The 19,175-nt window shown below is 42.2% G+C and overlaps 2 protein-coding genes and 1 non-coding gene across 5 annotated transcripts in view; all 3 read right to left on the bottom strand.

The window, feature by feature from the left end:
* Positions 1-586: 586 nt before the first annotated feature.
* Positions 587-3,724, bottom strand: rplp0 (ribosomal protein, large, P0). The gene is made up of 8 exons (XM_058632653.1): positions 3,630-3,724; positions 3,228-3,335; positions 2,968-3,143; positions 2,509-2,596; positions 1,932-2,078; positions 1,609-1,794; positions 1,377-1,517; positions 587-815 (listed from the first exon to the last, which is right to left on the bottom strand). Exons 2-8 carry the CDS (start codon positions 3,279-3,281, stop codon positions 660-662), a joined length of 948 nt encoding a protein of 315 aa, XP_058488636.1. The 5' UTR covers positions 3,282-3,335; positions 3,630-3,724; the 3' UTR covers positions 587-659.
* On the bottom strand, positions 2,151-2,280 carry LOC131461919 (small nucleolar RNA SNORA63). The gene has a single exon (XR_009240824.1). It is a non-coding gene; the product is annotated as a small nucleolar RNA SNORA63 (small nucleolar RNA).
* Positions 3,725-6,543: 2,819 nt separating the features above from the next.
* Positions 6,544-19,175, bottom strand: part of LOC131460609 (paxillin-like) — a 30,561-nt gene continuing 17,929 nt past the window's right edge. For 2 of the 3 annotated variants that reach the window (XM_058631232.1, XM_058631233.1), the window contains exons 7-14: positions 17,590-18,975; positions 16,399-16,668; positions 15,818-16,156; positions 13,357-13,515; positions 12,597-12,770; positions 10,819-10,900; positions 10,578-10,726; positions 6,544-9,106 (exon numbers count right to left, since the gene is read on the bottom strand). In XM_058631232.1, the coding sequence (XP_058487215.1) occupies positions 8,840-9,106; positions 10,578-10,726; positions 10,819-10,900; positions 12,597-12,770; positions 13,357-13,515; positions 15,818-16,156; positions 16,399-16,668; positions 17,590-18,975 (2,826 nt within the window). In that variant the 3' untranslated portion in view covers positions 6,544-8,839. The remainder of the gene's footprint in view (positions 9,107-10,577; positions 10,727-10,818; positions 10,901-12,596; positions 12,771-13,356; positions 13,516-15,817; positions 16,157-16,398; positions 16,669-17,589; positions 18,976-19,175) is intronic. The other variant, XM_058631234.1, reaches the window with a different exon arrangement.

Raw genomic sequence — 19,175 nt, 5'->3', positions numbered from 1 at the left:
AAAGTAGAGCTCATACAGAGAAATCAAAAACCTATTAAAAATTTACTTTGATGTTGACATTAAAAATGCATGTTGAACTTCCTTCAAATATGTATATAGATTCAGAACCCATGTAATGCATACAATGCCAAAAAAAAAAAAAAAAAAGGGAGTATTCCAACTCATACAAGATACATGGGAAGTCATGCCAAAGTCAAGGTCTCCCCAATCCTGCCTTTGAACCAACTAAAAATGCTGCAGGAAACCTCTTGCATACAGGGCCTAGACCTGTGTAGCCATTTGTGTTGCATGTGTATATGACAGCATTTATATCTAAATGCTGCAAGTCATGTCCTACACTCAATGCCAAAATGCAAAGAGACAAACGAAATCTACATATGATTGAAATCGTGACATAACCATGTTGATCGTATACATTTTCAATGACCGGTCAGTGATCCCCTCTGCTGAGGTTTTGGAAGAAAAATATCGCAGTTTAGCATCTTTACATATGAAATCAAATTTATGCAATTGTGTACCAAGTAACATGTTTAAGACAAGTGAAGCTTTAACATGTGCAATTACATTAGAGAACACACTTCAAAAGACAAAGTTGGAGATATTTTTTTATTGAATCATGATCGTGTTCGACTCAATTCTGGTTGTTTGCTGTATGTTGTCTAGTCAAACAGACCAAAGCCCATGTCATCGTCTGATTCCTCAGACTCTTCCTTGACCTCCTCCTTAGCGGCAGCTGGAGCAGCAGCAGACTCTGTAGCTGCTGCAGGTGCAGCAACAGCAGCAAAAGCAGATGGGTCAGCAAGGAAGGCCTTGACCTGTGGGGAACAAATAGTTTAAAATTCAGTGACAATGTGATTTGTTGGCACAAAAAAAAAAAAAAAAAAAAAAAAAAAAAGCCTCATTCTAGGGCATAATTGATGAACCACACATCACATTTTAAAAGTAGATCATTTTAATAGGATTTAAAAAGGCAGAAGCATTGTGTTTGAAACCTTGCGTCCCTGGTTGCCAGAAGTGATTTAGACAGACAGGGATAGCTGGAAACAAGTTATTGTTTGCAGGGGGAACGACAACACAGCACCAAATCAGCTGTACTGTAACTTATCCTGCAACACATTGATGATAGGGCTGGACTATAATTCACACAAACCACTTTCTTTAATGTAGATATAATACTGTTGGAATTATTTGCTATATAGAAATTATGTTTACTAATATTTCCTGTTAAACTGTATGTTAACGCAAATATCTATACAGCAAATCACAGCAGCAATTCTATGCATTCACACTTTTAGACATGGTCAAGAAGATCTGTTGGAGTTCAACCCAAGCATGATAATTAGGAAGAAAGTCATGTCATGTGAACCACATCATACCTTGTCTGCCATGGGGAAGGAATAGTCAGTCTCCACAGCAACAGCCAGAACTCTCTTGTAGCCATTGATAATGGAGTGGGGGATAGAGGCCAAGGTTGGGTAGCCAATCTCCAGGCACACACTTGCAATGTTCCTCACACCCTAAAAAAAAAAAAGGAAGTTAATATTGCAGATTAACATTTTCTAGTGTGTCGCCAATAACCAATTTCTTTCATCAAGCACTGTTCCTCACCTCCAGGAATCGGGCGTGTAGACAATCCTCTGTGATGTCAAGAACCTCAGGACTGTAGACACTGCCATTGTCATACACCTGTTGGATGTTGAGTCCGTAGGAGAAGGGTGAGATGTTCAGCATGTTGAGCAGCGTGGCCTCGCTGGCACCAACCTTGTCACTAGTCCTGATCAGACTGACGTCACTCTGGGAGAGAGAAACACATGTTTAATGATTCAACATTCATACATGAAGTTTCAGCCTCAATGTCCATACAGCTTCAGCAAGTCTGGACCGTGGGCTTTTATACACCATGCTGACAAAAGATTCAAATTTCAACTTACCAAGATTTCAATGGTTCCTCTTGAGATCTTGGTGGTGATTCCCAAAGCCTGGAAGAAAGAGGTCTTCTCTGGACCCAGCCCAGTGTTCTGTGCAGGCACAGTCACATCACAGGGGGCAATAGCTCCAGCACGGGCAGCTGCTGGGACCTGGTGTTAATGACAGCAAGTTTAGGACTTCACTACAGCCACATGAAGATTAATAGCATTTTTACAAGCCTAATATCTGAAACCTTACGTCCCTAGCAGTCAAGGGGTGATGACAGACAGGGATAGCGAGGAAACAATTTGCTGTTTGCAGGGGGAACGACAATACAGTACTGAACTGGCTGCATTGTAACTTATCCTGCACGTAAATAGTGGTCATCATTGTTCATGGTACCAATCAATATTACTCCCAGTGTTGTTATTACATCTTCATTTCTAAATTTTAACAAACAATTTGAATATGCTTTAATGCTCTCAAATGAATCCTACATCTGAAAATTTATTCAAGTCCCTTTTAAATTTGAAGAATAACTTTAATTTGTAACCTTAGGTGCACCTGAGACTTAGATCTAAGGCTAGTACAGATTCTTACCTTGTTCTGCAGCAGCAAATCCCTGACTTCAGCCAAATCCTCCTTGGTGAAGACAAAACCCACATTTCCTTTAATGTGGGGCAGGAGCCTGTCAATGAGATCACCTGTTCATTTTAGAAACAGATCATTTTTAATAAAATAATTTAAAAGGGCAGATGCATTGTGTTTGAAACCATGCGTCCCTGGTTGTCAGAAGTGATTTAGACAGACAGGGATAGCTGGAAACATGTTATTTTTTGCAGGGGGAACGACAAAACAGCACCAAACCAGCTGTACTGTAACTTATCCTGCAACACATTGACGTATTGGCCTGGACTATTATTAGTTGTACAACATACCACTTAATGTAAATGTGATACTGTTGCATTAACTGATTAGCTTTATATAAATTATGTTTACTCAAATTTCCCAGTTCTACCAACAGCTCAGGGTAACAGGCTTGACATACAGTAGACTCACTTCTCCAGGGCAGGATTGTTCTCCAGGTGGCCACGGATGGCTTTGCGCATCATGGTGTTTTTACCCATCAGCACCACAGCCTTTCCTCGCAGGGACAGACGGATGGTCTGCATCTGCTTGGAGCCGACGTTGTCTGCCCCAACGATGAAGCATTTTGGATAATCATCCAGAAGTTGCTACAGATTGAGGATTAAGTACAATTTCAGTATATGTATAACTGAAAAGAATAAAGATGACAGACTTCCGTGTTAAATACTTACGATGATTTTCATAAAATAGTTGGACTTCCACGTGGCCCTGTCTTCCCTGGGCATCTTTGCAGTGCTTCCAAGGATCGCTAAGCAGCTGGTTTAAAGACAAGGTGATATCTACAAAGAACAAAACAATCATTAATTGTACTGTTTTAAATATTCAATGTGTCTAGTACTCGACATGTGCTCGATAGCTAATTTTAGCCGGCTAACATTTAGCTAGCGACGTAACTACCAGGCCGCAGTTGACTGAAACGCTTACATCGCATTTTTGTGGGACATTAAACGCAACTAGGCATATAGTCTAGGTATATAGACAATGTTCTTGTTAATCGAAATAATCCCAACACCTCAAATACTGAAATTCCAGTGAACGCTGTTATTTCTTATGAGCATGACAGGCACACTTACCGAGAGCGAGGGTCTCGTGAAAGAAAGAGGAAGCGTTACGACGCCGAAGACGTATATATACTCGATCTGACCAATCACAGTGGAGTAGTGGGCGGTAACTTTACAACTATTGGTTGAATTGAATGTCAATCACGTGTGGAATGTTTTCCTATTTTTAACAGTTTTAATACGTCTTCTAAACAAAAGAAAGCGCACATTTGGGACATACACTTGTAATTTATTTTTTAAAAAAAAATCTCTAAAAAAGCTTTGAAGCCTCGAGATTAAGGATTTGGCAGGTTTTTGCAACCGGATATTTACAGACGTCACATGCGACCAAGCTCTCCTATTGGACGATACCGGCTGTCAATCACACTGGCGCAACAGTGTGCCGCGGCCACGCCTCTAGGGGGCATCAGTGCACAGAACGTACGAGGTTTGCCAGAAATCAAAGAAGAAGAAAAATAATGGCACGCTTTCCACACCGGAAAAGAAAACAAGTGAAGCTAAATCCAGTGGAATGCTACTTCTTTAGCTGATAACCAGCTATACTAGTGACGGAAGAAGACGATGCCACAGCCGCTGTTCGTGCTACCGTCGGAGGTGTGGAACCATGTTTTTGGATACCTGTCAGCGGCGGACAAGTTTAACGCCCGGGCGTCCTGCAAGTACTTCAGGCAACTTGTGGACCACGCGTCTCTGTGGAAAGGCTGGTGCGTGGTGCTGAGGTTTCCACAAAGCGGCTCTTACAACAGTCACTTCTGGCTCACTCTTCGTCGTAGGAACGTGAGCAGCGCGGTGGTGAGGAGCAGCAGAGCTAAGGACTGGAGGCAGCTCGCTCACTCCCTGCCGACTCTCAGGACACTGGTCATGGAGCAGAGCTGCCAGAGGAGCCTCGAATACTTGAAGCACTTTGTGCACTTGAAGCGCCTGGCTTTCAGAAGCGGCTGCTCTTCTCTGACGCTCGATGCCTCCACAGTGTCTGAGCCCCAGCAGCTCACACACCTGAGCCTGTGTGAAGTCACGTTTCCCACAGCAGCGATAGGGGGCGTCATCTCCGCTCTCTCCCACTTCACAAACCTCACCTCTCTTGTCTGCCATCACACTGGAGTCTTTGAGGAGACTAGTTTAATGGTTCGCTCCATCCTGCATTGCCTGCCTAAGCTCAAGCACCTGTCATTGTCAGTTGTACATAAACTGTGCACCTATCACAGCGTCCTTGGACCAAACCCTGACCGCTCACATGAACCAGCTAACGCACCATCCTTGTCCAGCTTGGAGCTCATTGACTGCATGGATCATTCTCTGTCAGAAGATGTGATGAAGCTGATGCCCGGCCTGAAGAGTTTGACTGTTTTCTACAGGCACTCAAACCAGCAAGACTGGCAGCCGTCCCCTGTGTGTCATTTGAAAACATGGCTGAGCGACCTCCCTAAGCTGTCCACACTGGTCATAGTCAAGGGCCCACCAGTCAAGCAATATGTCGCCTCCATTCCATCCACAGTGACCAGCCTCACCCTCTGTGTGGCAGGGTTTTCCTCAAAGGACCTGGTGGACACAGCGGAGCAGGTGCCAGGTCTGCTCCACTTCCACGTCGACCCCTGGCCCTCATACCTGGGAGCTCACACGGCTCAGATCCTGCAGCTTTTTCCAAAGCTCAGACGTCTCAAACTTCGCCATGAACACGTACCAGAGAGCATGTTCTTGGACCTTCACCGACTGCAGGATCTGGAGTACATGGAGATTCTGGACAACCGGCCTCATCTCTCTGAGCTCACTAAGAAACTTCAAGCACTGACAAACTACAGGCTTCAGGTGACGACCTCACCTCACAGGAGAGATGTGTTGTCTTGTTCCTGTGTTGGCTCCCAAACTCATCAGTAAAATACAAGAACAAGTTTAGCTGTGAAAGACTATTTTTGGAAAACACATCCCAGAATTAAAAAATCTCAAAACACCACGCTTGCGTTTTTGTGTATACAACATAACTTTGTGAAGATGATGTCATACCTCCACCTCTAACATCATTTTTATGTCTTCTGTTTTTGGTGTATTTCTATGGCAGCATTATAGCACCACATACAGGCCTGCCATATAAATATAAATATATAAATATATATATATATACTGCAGCGTTTAGAGTTGTTTTGGTGGCTTTTGTGTGGGTGATGGCACTTGAAATTATCACATGTTTCTGTAAACTTTTAATGGACGGAAAAAAAAAGGATTGTTTAGATAAAATTCTCTATCCGGGTGAATAAGGCCATGACCAGTCACTTGGACTATTTACAGATGGCAGTTTGATCTGCAAAGAATATAGACCCGATAAAAATGTCTGGGCTTTAAAATAATTTGTTTGACTTGTGGCCCAAGTCAAGTCTGGGAAATGTCTTAAACCTATTAAACCCATCAAAACCTTCAATATATATGTATGTATATATATGTATGTATGTATATATATATATATATATATGTATGTATATATATATATGTATACATGTGTATAGGTATGTGTATATGTATATATACATATACATATACATACATACATATATACAAACATACATACATATACCTTATACAACCTTGATTATCCAGATCACAAGGACTGTAATATATCTATATGTGTGTATATATATGTGTAAATATATATATGTGTGTATATATGTATATGTATGTATGTATATATATATATATATATATATACATACATATACACATATATATTATAGTCCTAGATCTGGATAATCAAGGTTCACATCTTCTGCTGTATACACCTGAATTTAAAGTGACAGGCTGAGCAGACTCTGTTTATATTTGTTACAATGTCTACTGGTCATTAAAAAATGGATGAGTTGCCATTTTCGTGTGAAAACATGGGATCAAAATCTGAATCAATGCAAATACTAAAAAAGTAAACACCACAACACACGTCTTGTACAGAACAATGCCAGAAATAGAACTTGTTTTATTTTTGCATTAGTCACTGAGTTATCAGGACCCAACCACACAAAGAGCCAACACATTTTTTTGGCTCATGATAAAATTCAAATGATAAAAGATCACAGAAATGACTCCATTTACAAAGCAATGTTCACTTTAAATGCTTTTGAGTTTTGTCTCATTTTAATCTTTGACAGAAGCAAAAAAACAAAAAACTATAAAGGCAATATACTGCAAGAAGATAAGTATACATGGTGGTTAAATCAACACTATTTCCTGTTCACTTTCTTGGGTGTACAGAGTTGAACTGAAGGTGCACGCCTGCTTCAGTCTGCTACAAATGAATGCTTCACTGTCTGCCCAACAGCTCAGTACACGGCGCCTCCCATGAACTTGTCTGTTACAGTGTTAACGTTTTAAAGAGTTGAGATGCACCACAGCAGATGAAGCCTCTCCCAGAGTTCAGCCACAGAGAGTCAAAGCACAGGAGAGAAGAACAGCTCCAGTGTGTAAGACCTTATTGCATCGACACATTTGGCACAAGAACATGAGTCATATTTCAAAACAATCTGTAAGTGGAGACTGTGCATATAAACTCCTCGCACACCCAGTGATCAAAATGAAAGACAAGGCAGCCATGAGTGTCAAAAAAACATATATATAATATAACATGCCTCATGAAGAAAACACAAAAGAGACAAGTAAAATAAATGAGTCCTAACATGAATTTGGCTGAAGGTTTGGCCCTGGCTTGGTGCTGCACTCTGATTCCTGACCAACACATAACGTCCGACAACAGGGTCATCGTTCATGACTCCAAGTAGAAATACTGAGGGCTCTCATTCAAAGTTTGATGCACCAGATTTAAAGCTGTGTGTGTGTGTGTGTGAAGGGAACAGTATCTTTTTCCTCCATTGCCAGTAGAGCCAGCTCTTTGCATATTGGTGTGAAACTTAACGTCTCAAAAATACATGTTTTTCAATAGAAACGGCGACAAAACTCAGCTTTGTCACAATGTCTAGCATACTGTATAGAAACGTAGCTTCTGATTGTAACAGCAACTGGCAGCGAGTGCTGATAGTTAAGTGGCATGCTTGTAATCCAAATGCAAAGCCAAATCTTTAAGCCTCTTAATTTTATAATGTAATAATTCACAAGGATAGCAAAGGTCAAATCTGAACAAAAAGGTTGAACTGAAGCACACATTTATTCAAATTAATAATCTGAAAGCAACAGCTCTCCACTTTCAACATCTGTTTTTGGCTTTTTTTTCTATTTTTAAAGTAAAAACACAAAATATTGAGCATTTAAAAATCACAGTACATACTGTACTGTATATTGTCCTTATTTTGTCATCAAAAGCTTTAATGGTTTGATTTTATTGGATCAACGTCAAACTCAATGGCAACACACACTTTTGCAGTAGTAAAATAAAAACAGTTCCTACATGAATGATTTCACGGTGGTTATTTTCCTAACGTGGAACGAGAAAGTCACACTAGCACAGGTGTGTGTGTGTATGAATGCACGGTTTTCTATCAGCATGATTGTTAGAACAGTAGAAAAATAAAAACTGATATCCTGATGACACACACTTGTAAAACACACACCTTTAAGACAGTTCCATCAAAAGATGTGTGGCTGGAGTGTGCAGAGTTTCAACTGGTTTGTGAAAGACGTGAGGACTGACTTCAGTGCGTCTCTGTGTGCATGTACTGTACATGTGGAGTGGTGACACGGCTCTTTACTTTTTAATGGCACGTCATCAGTCTCCAAAGGTAGAAAAATACACTTTTTTTTCATAGATCATTAACACTCACAAGCCAAGCACTGGATACTCCTATTTTAAATGTTTAAATTCAGTCAACTCTCTGTGGTCCATGCAAAACAAGCAGCTCATACCTGCACGTTGTAAAAACCACCAGTGGGTGCAAGGTCTCGCCCTGCAGATGAGGGAATAAAATCAGTTACAAATCACAGGTAAGAGGAAGTCTCACAACTCCTTTCATATTTTTTGTATCGTATACGTAACGCACACACGTGTGGGAGAAATTAGCATCTTTACTTTGCTGCACACAGGAATTAACCTCTAAATAAAAATCTCTTTGGGCTCTCTTAGAAATATTTAGCAAAAGTGTGAAATGTCAAACCTGAGAGGTTGGACACTCACTGTCAAGTTGATGTTACCCACCAGTGCATCATCACCCCTCTGCCTTAAAAACCTCTGCACCGACTCAGATACACAACCACGTGATGTGCATGCGACGACACAGACGCAGACACACAGTCTAACTGAAGAGTTTGACAAAGCAGCCGTGGCAGTAGGGCTTGTCGTTCTGCTCCTTGAAGGTGCCTTTGTTGAGCTGCTTGAGACAGAACGCGCACACAAAGTGCTCCGGGTGGAACTTCTTGCCCATGGCTGTGATGCAGCGGCCGGTGATGGGCTTCTGGCAGCCGGAGCACAGCGAGCCGCGCCTCTCGTGGTAGTGCGCCTCACAGTATGGCTGGCCGTCGTGGTCGAAGAAGCTGCCATTTATGAACGGTGTGAAGCACTCCTGCAGGATCAGAGGAGGAACAACTTAAAAAAGGTACCTTTATATATCATCAGAGATGAGGGAAACATTGAAACTGAAACACTGGCTTAATTCATAACAATAGTTCATATTCTGAAAGCAACAACTCTCCACTTTCAACAGACAAAAGGAAAAAAGAAACACTGGCACAAAACAGTTTTAACAGTATACGGATCACATCATATACATTATCGTTTCATGTCATTCCCACTGGTCAAATAACTGTTTAATACCAGGTTTAAATGGGGTCATCCTCCATGGGAATGTGTTTAATCCGCTTTCACACCCAGGTCAATGACAAATCAGGTCAAATCAACATGGGTTTTGTTTTTTTTTGGCTTACTTCAGCTCCAATTGGCATCAAAGGCCCACTTTACAAATTCGTTTTCTGTTATTGGATTGCAATCTGACCACTTGTAAATCCCACCGAGGACGGATTGTTATCTGATCTGCCAAACCACCTCCGGAGGTGGTCCGAGACGCTTGTGAGCAGTTTGAGCAGAAGTGTAAAGTGTCTCCGATGCGTCTCTGAGGTGCTTGGTGGCTCCAGCGGCGACAAAACTGCACATTCTCGTCTGCTTTTGTCGGATTTCTGCTCGTCAAAGACTTCGTACTCTGCTTTGAAAAGCAAAGAGGACTCCATACAATAGTGAGACTTCACGTACGGCCAACGTTGTTGACATGCACGGGGGGGAAGGTGACTTAAGGGAAGGGTGACTGTGATCTTATAGTGATCGGATCTTGATGTGTAAACCGGAGCGGAGACGCATGTTAATACCAGGTGTAAAGGGAGATGTAGGTTTACTACGACCCAGATGAACATGCCAATGTCTTCTTAGTCTGCTCTATCTTTACCATTTCCAGTGCGTTATCATTAATGTTCATAGGGATTATTACTTTTGAGAAAATGGGACGGTGCTCAATATCATTTATTATATGTTATCTTATCACACAGGGCCAACACAGAGCAGAAAAACCATTGGCAATGAGAGTGATGTTATTAATCCTTTTTAGTAGCACCCTGGTTTACAAATCCCGGGTATACCCTCACTAAATTAAGTGTTAAAGGGGCTTATGATTATTGTAAAGACAAGGTGCTGGGTGTTCTTTCTGCAATTTATGAACAAGATCACTGGGAAGATGCTCAAGCAGGGGCAGCACACTCGTGCTACAGCTCTGGGTCAATAATGCCTAACGTTATCCAACCTAAAAGGCCTTTGCTACCACACTCAAAAACGTCTCGTCTTCTGGCTTAATTCTTCTCCTAAAACGTCTTTTAGGAGAAGCTAAAACACAGGTCTGCACAGAAGATGTGTTTAAAAAATGAATAAATAAATAAATAAAAATGTAGATGACTAAGAGCAGAAAGGAGTTTGAAGACATGCCAATGTGAATAATTCTGTTCTGGACATATTGCGCTTTAGCCAGTGTTAGCAGCAGACGAGAGACTCACCCTACAGACGAAGCATTCCGGGTGCCAGAGAGAGTTGAGAGCAGAGATGTAATTCTCCAGGATGGCACGGGCACAGCCACCGCACTTTGGGGCAAACATATCAAAGTAGTCCTTTCTGCAGAAGGCCTTGCCGTCCTTCTCATGGAAACCTGGAGGGCAGCAAAGAGACAGTCACATCTTTCCAAATGCACCTTTTAGCACTTAAAGACCATGCAAGCCAGGTTTAGGTAGAGGCTGATACCTTCAGGTCCAAAAAAGGCTCCACACTGGGCACAGAAAAAGTGATCTGGATGCCAGGTTTTGTCCAAAGCAGTCACAACTTTCTGTGAAGCAAAGCAGAATTTAACATGAGTTCTTTGACTGCACGTCTGACACTGTAAGAAAATAACACATCACTGAATGGGAGGCCAGGAGGGGGCAGACCAAGTCCACAGATGCAGGACGGGAGGTGCTGGAATACTCTGACCGTTAGCTCATGCTTTATCAGCAGCTTCGGACGAACACAAACTCACATTGTCCATGTAATCATCCACAATCACACAGGTTCCTGCACTTCCTAATGTTGCCACCAGGGGGTGCAATGTCAAAAAGAGTGTTGTTTTGAAAACATTACAAAGGGACACAAATGGGTGTCACCAAAATGAATCATAAAACAACCAAAGACTAAAGCACAGCTATCAACTGATTGATTTGAATATTTGTATAATCTATAAACACTGACATTGTCAGGACCAGAGCCTCATTTCTGAGGAACTGAGGTTAAGGGCTTAGATTTGAGGATTAGATTTGTTAGGTCAAGGTTATGGATACAAAGTCAAAGAGAGTCCTTAAAAGGATGGCTGCATAAACCTTTGTGTATGTGTGAGTGTGCTTGCCGTTATGAATCTGGGGGCCTTGGCAGTGAGTCATATTGGCCTTTACCCAGACTTACGTCTGTCACTGTATGTGTGTGCATGTGTCTGTGAATGGGCGTGTGAGTGTGTGTTTATGAGCAAAACGGGAGTATGTCCAGATGATGACGTGAGGGATGAGAGTAGCATGTGTGTGTTAGTCTGTCTGCGTTTGGAGCTCAACAACTCACTTCCCTTCCACTGCCAACACCACAGTTTCTACATTGGCCTTAATCCACTAGATTGTGTTAAATGAATATTATTATCTGCCCATGTGTAGTATTAATGTTACTGTGTGTGTGTGTGAGATTGAGGCTTCATTGACATTACACTGTTTCATTTAATGCATATACTCTTATTGGCCACAGCTGTGAAAGGAAAAACCCCTGAATAAAACCTTGCTCTTGTCATCATTCCCGTTTCTCTTAAATAGGACTCTCTGAAACTAAGAAAACAATGTGCAGAGTACAGAATCACCTCAGATCCTAAACCATCACCTGATGTACATTTTTGGATATGTTAGTGAGGATGCAGATTACTTCTAATACAATGAGGAAAATGCTCATCTACATCATTAAGTCAGGGTGGGTGATATTGGCAAAAACCTCTATCTCAATATTAAGCAGGAAAATGTGATTTTAATGAGTATTAACTCATTAATTGGTGCTTACAGATAATATCAATGGATGCAATATTAAAAGAAAACCACTGTCATTTATTGTCTTTAAATGTTAGGATTCAAGCAAATATTCAAAGACAAAAAAACTAGGTACACAGACTAAATTAGTGTGCTCCACATGATCTTATATACTGTAAAAAGTGTATAAGATACATTTCTGATATTATTATTTGATAGAAACACAAGACTGTCAACTTGATTGGGATGGAGTGTGGCTACTTGTGGTCATGTGACACTGAATCCTGCAGTAGGGAGGACTTTTCACTGAATGTGTGAGTTTACGTGCATGTTTCATCTTTATTTACATACGATATTATCAATTTGCACATTGTTAAAACACGATATAGATCACCCACCTCTACTAAAAGAACATTTTTGAAAAACAACATGGTACTGGTGTAGCGTGAGTGTGCGTGTATGTGCATGTGAGCTGGAACATGCATTACTAACATCCAGTATGGGTCCATTGCAGTAGTGGCATCTTGGTGAGAACAGGCTGTGGTAGTCTTTCTCACAGTAAGGCTGTCCATCTCGCTCAAAGAAGTTCCTGGAGCCAATTTCGTCCTGGCAGTGTGTGCACACAAAGTGCTCGGGGTGCCATGTTCTCCCCATGGCAGTCACCACCTGGTGCAGAGAGACAGCACATGGAAATGAAATTATCCATTAACGTTAAAGCAGAGAAAATCCCTGCAGCTTTGCACACGAGAAGGAAAGGGAACAGTACCACATGTAAATCTCACAGCTCTAAATTTTTCAAAATCCATCCATATTTATTACAATCCCTGTTAATCCCAAGGGAAATGTATTTAGCAGAATAAGAATCCATGTTTCAAAATCCTGAAGGAATTATGTGAGATAAGTGAGGATGAAACATCTGGGTTCATGGGACACAAATGCTTCTACGAAGTTGCATTTTTTGTTTCTCCAACCTATGCTTACCATTTAAATAAAAGGTTGAGCAGCTTAAATTTACACACTGAGTGCAGCACAAGATGAACACTGCACAACCCAAACACATGCACACTGCAGGGGGGGAATCTTCCTTTCATCATGATCAACTGTGACTTCATACACTGCTGTTTATTCTAAATGATGCCATGACATTACCATACCTTCATATAAAAAACATGCCTGCTTTCATTTAATATACTGTGTATATATATACACACACACCCCAACTGAAGTTTGTTAGATTGAGTATTTTCATCACCTGTCCAACGATGGGTTTCTTGCAGGCTCCACAGACGCCCTTGGCCACAGTCTGGACACCCAGTCTGTTGAGGTCTGACTGCAGGCTGCCCAGCATGTTGTCCAGCTTGTTGGCTGGTTTAGGGGGCGCAGTGGGAGACGTCTTTCCCTGGGACTGGATCTGGCAGAGATGAAAGGTCCATACTGATTTCAACATGCCATCATACCTCAGATGAACAGTAATGTCCTCATTATCTTCATGTTTCAGAAATGCTGCTGTTTCCATTTCACTTTGACCTTTGGAAACAATGGCATTCACTTTCTGATTGGCTCTTATCGAACACAACTTGAACTAATCAGCTGCGAACAAAAAGCTTTGCCGACACTTACTTACACTTTTACCTTATCTTACAACAGAAACCCTTGTTGTTAATTTCAACTGTTTGTTAGTTTATTATTTTCTACGCAAACAACGTCAGAAGAAAGACCTCCCTGTTTATACTGCAGATCATTTTTATCTGGAAATGCAGTAGCATGGGCCAGTTTAGCCTGTCTGTTGTTGTAAAAGGGTTCAATGTGCTGTCAGCAGCTAGACAGAGTGAGGCATTGAGTATGGTTGTCCAGGTCACAGATAAAGCCCTCACTCTTCTCAGAGTGGAATCTTATTTTGATAGATGTAGTTTTATCTCTGTGATGTAGTCTGTGTGCAGAGTGGAGAAGGCCTGTGCGACTACCTGCACGGGGGGGGGGGGGGGGTCAACAAGAGGTTACTGATGTTGCTTTATGTGACTCATTTGAAGTTATGGTCGATTGCCCTCAGGGTTCAATCTGCCAAAATGATGGACAGCCTTCAGATTTTTCAATCATGGTAGAAATTAAAATCTATCAATGACAGAGAATTCAAACTTTATGCTGCTTAAACCAAGTATAGTGGACATGTTAACTGTTAAGAGTATATATGCTTGATTTTGAATGTTCACCCGAGGCAAACGGACCTTCTCAGATGATGCAGTCATTGGAGCTTCATGACTCCTACATTCCTCTGAGACAGAAAATAGCATCTCTGCTCACACACGCACACATACTCACCTTTTCCTTTGACCACATATACAGTACATTATATATATAGTACATGTGTGTATATATATATATATATATATATATATATATATATATATATATATATATATATATATATATATATATATAACATATATATATGTATAGTAGTATGCATGTCAATCTACCTGTCCACAAGTGCAAAAATGATTTAAAAAAAAGGACGAGGTCAAGAAGATACTATGGCATTCTACAAGGACACACTGGTGTCTAACCTAGTGAGACCAGTTGACGGAAATCCTGTGGGGGGATGCTATAATTGTGGTGGTAACTGTGCTGTCATGGGGCAGATTAGATTTCAGTAGCACTGCGAGTTTACCATTCCTTCACATGGCAGGACAGTTAGTGTGATGGGAACATGGGCGGGGGAGTTTGCCTCTAAGCCCTTAAACTTTGCACTCCTCTCTGAGCACACGACTCCTGGCGCCATCAGATGTCAGAATTAGAAAAGGGGGTTCGAGTCTCACTGACCTCAGTCTCAGCACCCCTCATAACCTGGACTGACTGGATTTGTGACAAAGCTTTATAGAGGGTATCCGTTGCGTCCTGGTATGAATGGATAAAAACAGAGCCAGTGACCAGACAAAGTCTGTAATTCACACAAACACTAAGGTGCAGCTGCTTGGGTATGGACCAAATTAATAAATAATCTGCCAAAAACACTGAAGACAAAAATGACCACAAGTCATAACAAAAGCTCCCTTTTCCACCAAGATTTCCAGGAACTTTCCACCACAACTCAAAGTTCTTGTTTTTTTGTGTGTGGCAGATCACTAGATTGTTTCATTTTAATAAACAGAAAACATAAATAAATATAAATGTGGGACGGTGCATGTAAATCAAGCTTCAAAATTGTTTTCGGAGAGAGCGGGGCTGAGTGTTCCCCCTCGCCGTCATAATTTATGAGTTTATTTGCATCTCATTGGATATGCATGGGAGGGTGTGTCATAGTACATGGTTATAAATAAATCGCACATTTGTACTGTCTGGTTTGCAAAGACCTTTAGAACGATATGTGCTTTTGCATCAGTGTCTCCAAAAGTCACTAACAACACCAAAAAAAGGTCACTGGATTTTTCGCTAGTTGCTTTTTTGAAAAAGAGTCTTAGAGGGGTCTGAATACTCGCTAAATATAGCGACAAGTTGGCAACACAGCTGCAAAATGTGTTCCACCAATCAGTGTTCTTCAGTACACAGCCCAGCCCCTCTAGAGTTCCTGGTTATCTCGGTGTAAAAGCGCAGGTTTTTCAAAATTCTGCGTAAATGAGAAAAGTTCCTGCAGTGGAAATGGGGCTAAATAGCGTAACAGTGAAAAGTATGAGGTCAGAGAAGAGAAAAGGAGAAGAAAGGAGTGTGATCCATGCCTGCAATGGTGGGAAGACGGGGTCGTACTCAGTCTGACACCCCACTGATACAAAGACTTTGGGGGGCGGTGGAGGCGTAACAGGCTTGGGAGGGGGGCTAGGTGTTGGAAGGGGCTGGACAGGGGGAGGTGTGGGCTCCCTGGGGGGAGGAGTTGGCTCTCTGGGGGGTTGAGGGGTGGGCTCTCGTGGAGGAGGAGGAGGAGGAGGAGGAGTCGGCGGGGGAGGAGGTAGTGGAGGAGGAGTCTGCTTAACTGGGGGAGGCTTTTTTGGTGCTGGGGGAGGTTGCTGAGGGGGCAGGACTTTTCTCTGTGGGGCAGGATATTCAGGAGAGAGGATGATCTGGGAGGAAGAAGGAAGAAGGAAAAAGGAAAGGACAAAAAGAGGAAAGCACACAGACGATACAAAAACAAGGTTAGGATGAAGCAAAGGATGGTGATGAAACTAAATTTACACAATGATCTTAAAGAAATACATCAGGAAACATTAATATTTGCCAGTGAAGTCCTTGAATATACTTCAGGTAAAAAAGAAATAAAAGAAAAACATGGCCAAAACTCCTGTTATGTTTTTCTAATGTCTACCTTATCCACAGCTGGACGGACCCCTTCTTCACGTGTTCGCTGTGGGTTAGACATGACAATGACTCCCTCCGTTAACCAATCATCTGGCTGCTGTTTGCGCCGACGCTCCACTCGCCCTATCCCCAGTTTCCCCTGCAGCTCCTCAATGAGTTTGTCTTGTGAGTTGCTTTTATTCACAATGATTGGTCCCATTTTACGCCGCAGAAGCCCATCCCTGTACATCGGATGCACATTGGACGTCTCTTTGGTGCGGCGGATAACTGACTTGAGCTGAAGAGCAGATAATTAGGAGGTTGTAGGAAGCTGGGGTTGCCATTCACCAAAAAGGTCCATGTTAGGTTGCACACACAAACAGGACAGGCCCAGCACAGGATGTCTCAATCGTGTGGTAAAAAAAAATACTCAAGCCGCGGGTGTGTCAAATGCTGTGCAGTTTTTTTGACTGCTTCCCATTCATGGTCATTCTCAACTATTTAAACCATTCAATAATCTGCAGCATGGCATGCTAAGCAGCTGATGTTTCGGACAACACAAAATGCTTTCAACAAGGCCAGCACATGCCAAATACCAAGAAAGAAAAGATCTTGTAAGCCAATAAGAGACGATTGTTCAAGGACGACATACGCAATCACTAAAACCAAAAACATCCTCTTTCTCTTTAACATCTTGCAGTCGATGATTACATTACACACCTTTGCATCATTGGCTGGTAGTGTAAACATGATAGATCAAGTCCAATGACTCACACAGCAATGTCAACTGAAGCAAGTATGGACGTGCGTAAGCATCCTTTCAGCAAAGCTTTCAGCATCTGCGGCAAATAGTCTCTAAAGGAAGACTTTTCCTCTCAAGCTCTAACCTTCTCTCAATTGCTATGCAATGACACCACATGCATCACACCACAGCACAGATACAAGAGAAATGTTTCATAATCCAGATATTTTTGAACAACTGTACAGTCCCTGGAGTATTAACTGAAGCTGCTCTCCCAAAATAAGCTTTTTTTAGCAACTCGAGATAAATTCTGCTAGAAACAATCCAGTGACATAATCCACTGGCTGGTTTGTTGCAATTATCATCAGATACAATTGATATCTTTGGCTACACGAAAGTCAAAATTACTGAAAGAAAAACATCTCTCTAGCTTTCTGTGAGCAGCTTATTTTGGAAGAGTAAAGCTGGGCATCCTACTTGACCAGAAGCAGATAACCGCTCTACAGCAGAGGGCTGCTGTACTGGCAGGTCCATCGTAGCATCTGGTGTCCCGGGGCAGGAGGAGGGGGTGAAACACTCGTCCATCCAGCTGGACTCAGTCATGGGTGTGAGGGTTCCCTCTAGGCTCATGTCAGGGTAAAGTCCGTCTTCTTCCTCCCAAAATCGGTCTTCGTCTCCATACATGGGGGAGGTAGGTGGCTGGTTCTCACCCAAGAGGAGAGAGTCGGAGGCTAGGAGTTTGTCTAAAGCATCGTCCAATAAAGGCTCCCGGCACGGCCACGTTGAATATGGTACTTCACGCGCCTGTTTTTTTATGTTTGGGGGAGAGAGGGTATGAGACCGGACCATAGCAGGTGAAACAGGCGAGGCTCTGGGACTGCTGGTGGCTGCAACTGTGTATGCTTTTCTAATGACAGAAGCAGGACTATTATGAGCTGCAGATTCACTCTTTGGTTCAATTACTGGACTTGAAAGTCTGGCCATTATCATTGGACTGGCATTCTTTGGGCTTTTCTCAGGACTAGCTGACAAACACGAGATATTAGGGACTGTCACGGGACTGGAAATTCTTTGAAGAGAAACTGGACTAGCACACTTTGGGACGGTCACAGGACTCGCACTCTCTGGTACTGGACTCGAAAGCCTTGGAACTGTGACTGGACTTGCAGTCTTCGGCGCTGCCTCTGTAGTTGCTAGGACTGTCACTGGACTTGAGCGTTTTACAGCTATTTCTGGACTATGACTAATGGGACCTGGACTTGGATTCTTGTAAGACTCATTTAGACTGGAGCATTTAAGATCAGGTGGACTAGGACTCTTGGCTCTCAGGAGTGGACTGGAGTTTTTAGGCTCAGGAATAGCACTAGAATTTGTGGAAACAACAACTTTAGTGGAGCTCTGCACTGCAGAAGCTGAACTAGATATTTTGCCAAAAGTGTCCGGACTCTTTCCGTCTGAATTGGAGACTTTACTTCTAAGTGCATCAGCAGTTGACACCAGTGTAATGTTGTTTACTTCAGGTTGTTTGAGAGATTTACTGAAGACACTGAGACGCTCCACGTGTGACGACTCAGATGTGACACTGACACCATCATCTTTCTGCTGGACCTGGGAGTATTTGGATGATGTAGTTACTACGATGGAACTGGCTGAAGTTACATGGCCTGAGCAACCGTCTTCATCTATATGTAGTTCTAGTGGAAGAGGTGTACAGGAGGGAGTAGTGTAACTTGAAGGTATAGGACTATCCAGTGCACCAGTGTGAGGGTTTATAGATGGGGCGTATACTGCTTCAACAACTGATGAACCAGCTACCAGTGAAGGGTGCGTGTCCTCCTGATTTACAGACAACTGAGAGCCGGACTGAATCAAGTACAAAGTGGAATGATTGCAATGTACAAACAGACACAAGACATACACAGTGGTAGAGAGAAGGGAGAGAGAGAAAGCAGAAAAAAAGATTGAGAATGAAGGGAATGACAAGAGAAGAGATACAAAGAGGATCCTCAATCCTATTTCCTCTTAAGTAATCCTTTTTTTTTTTTAAAAAAACCAAACTATTT

The sequence above is a fragment of the Solea solea genome, chromosome 6, assembly GCF_958295425.1.
Source record: "Solea solea chromosome 6, fSolSol10.1, whole genome shotgun sequence".
In the NCBI taxonomy this organism is placed as follows: Eukaryota; Metazoa; Chordata; class Actinopteri; order Pleuronectiformes; family Soleidae; genus Solea; species Solea solea.
Note: the sequence above shows the minus strand (reverse complement) of the source record. Positions and strands in the feature narration are given on the sequence as shown.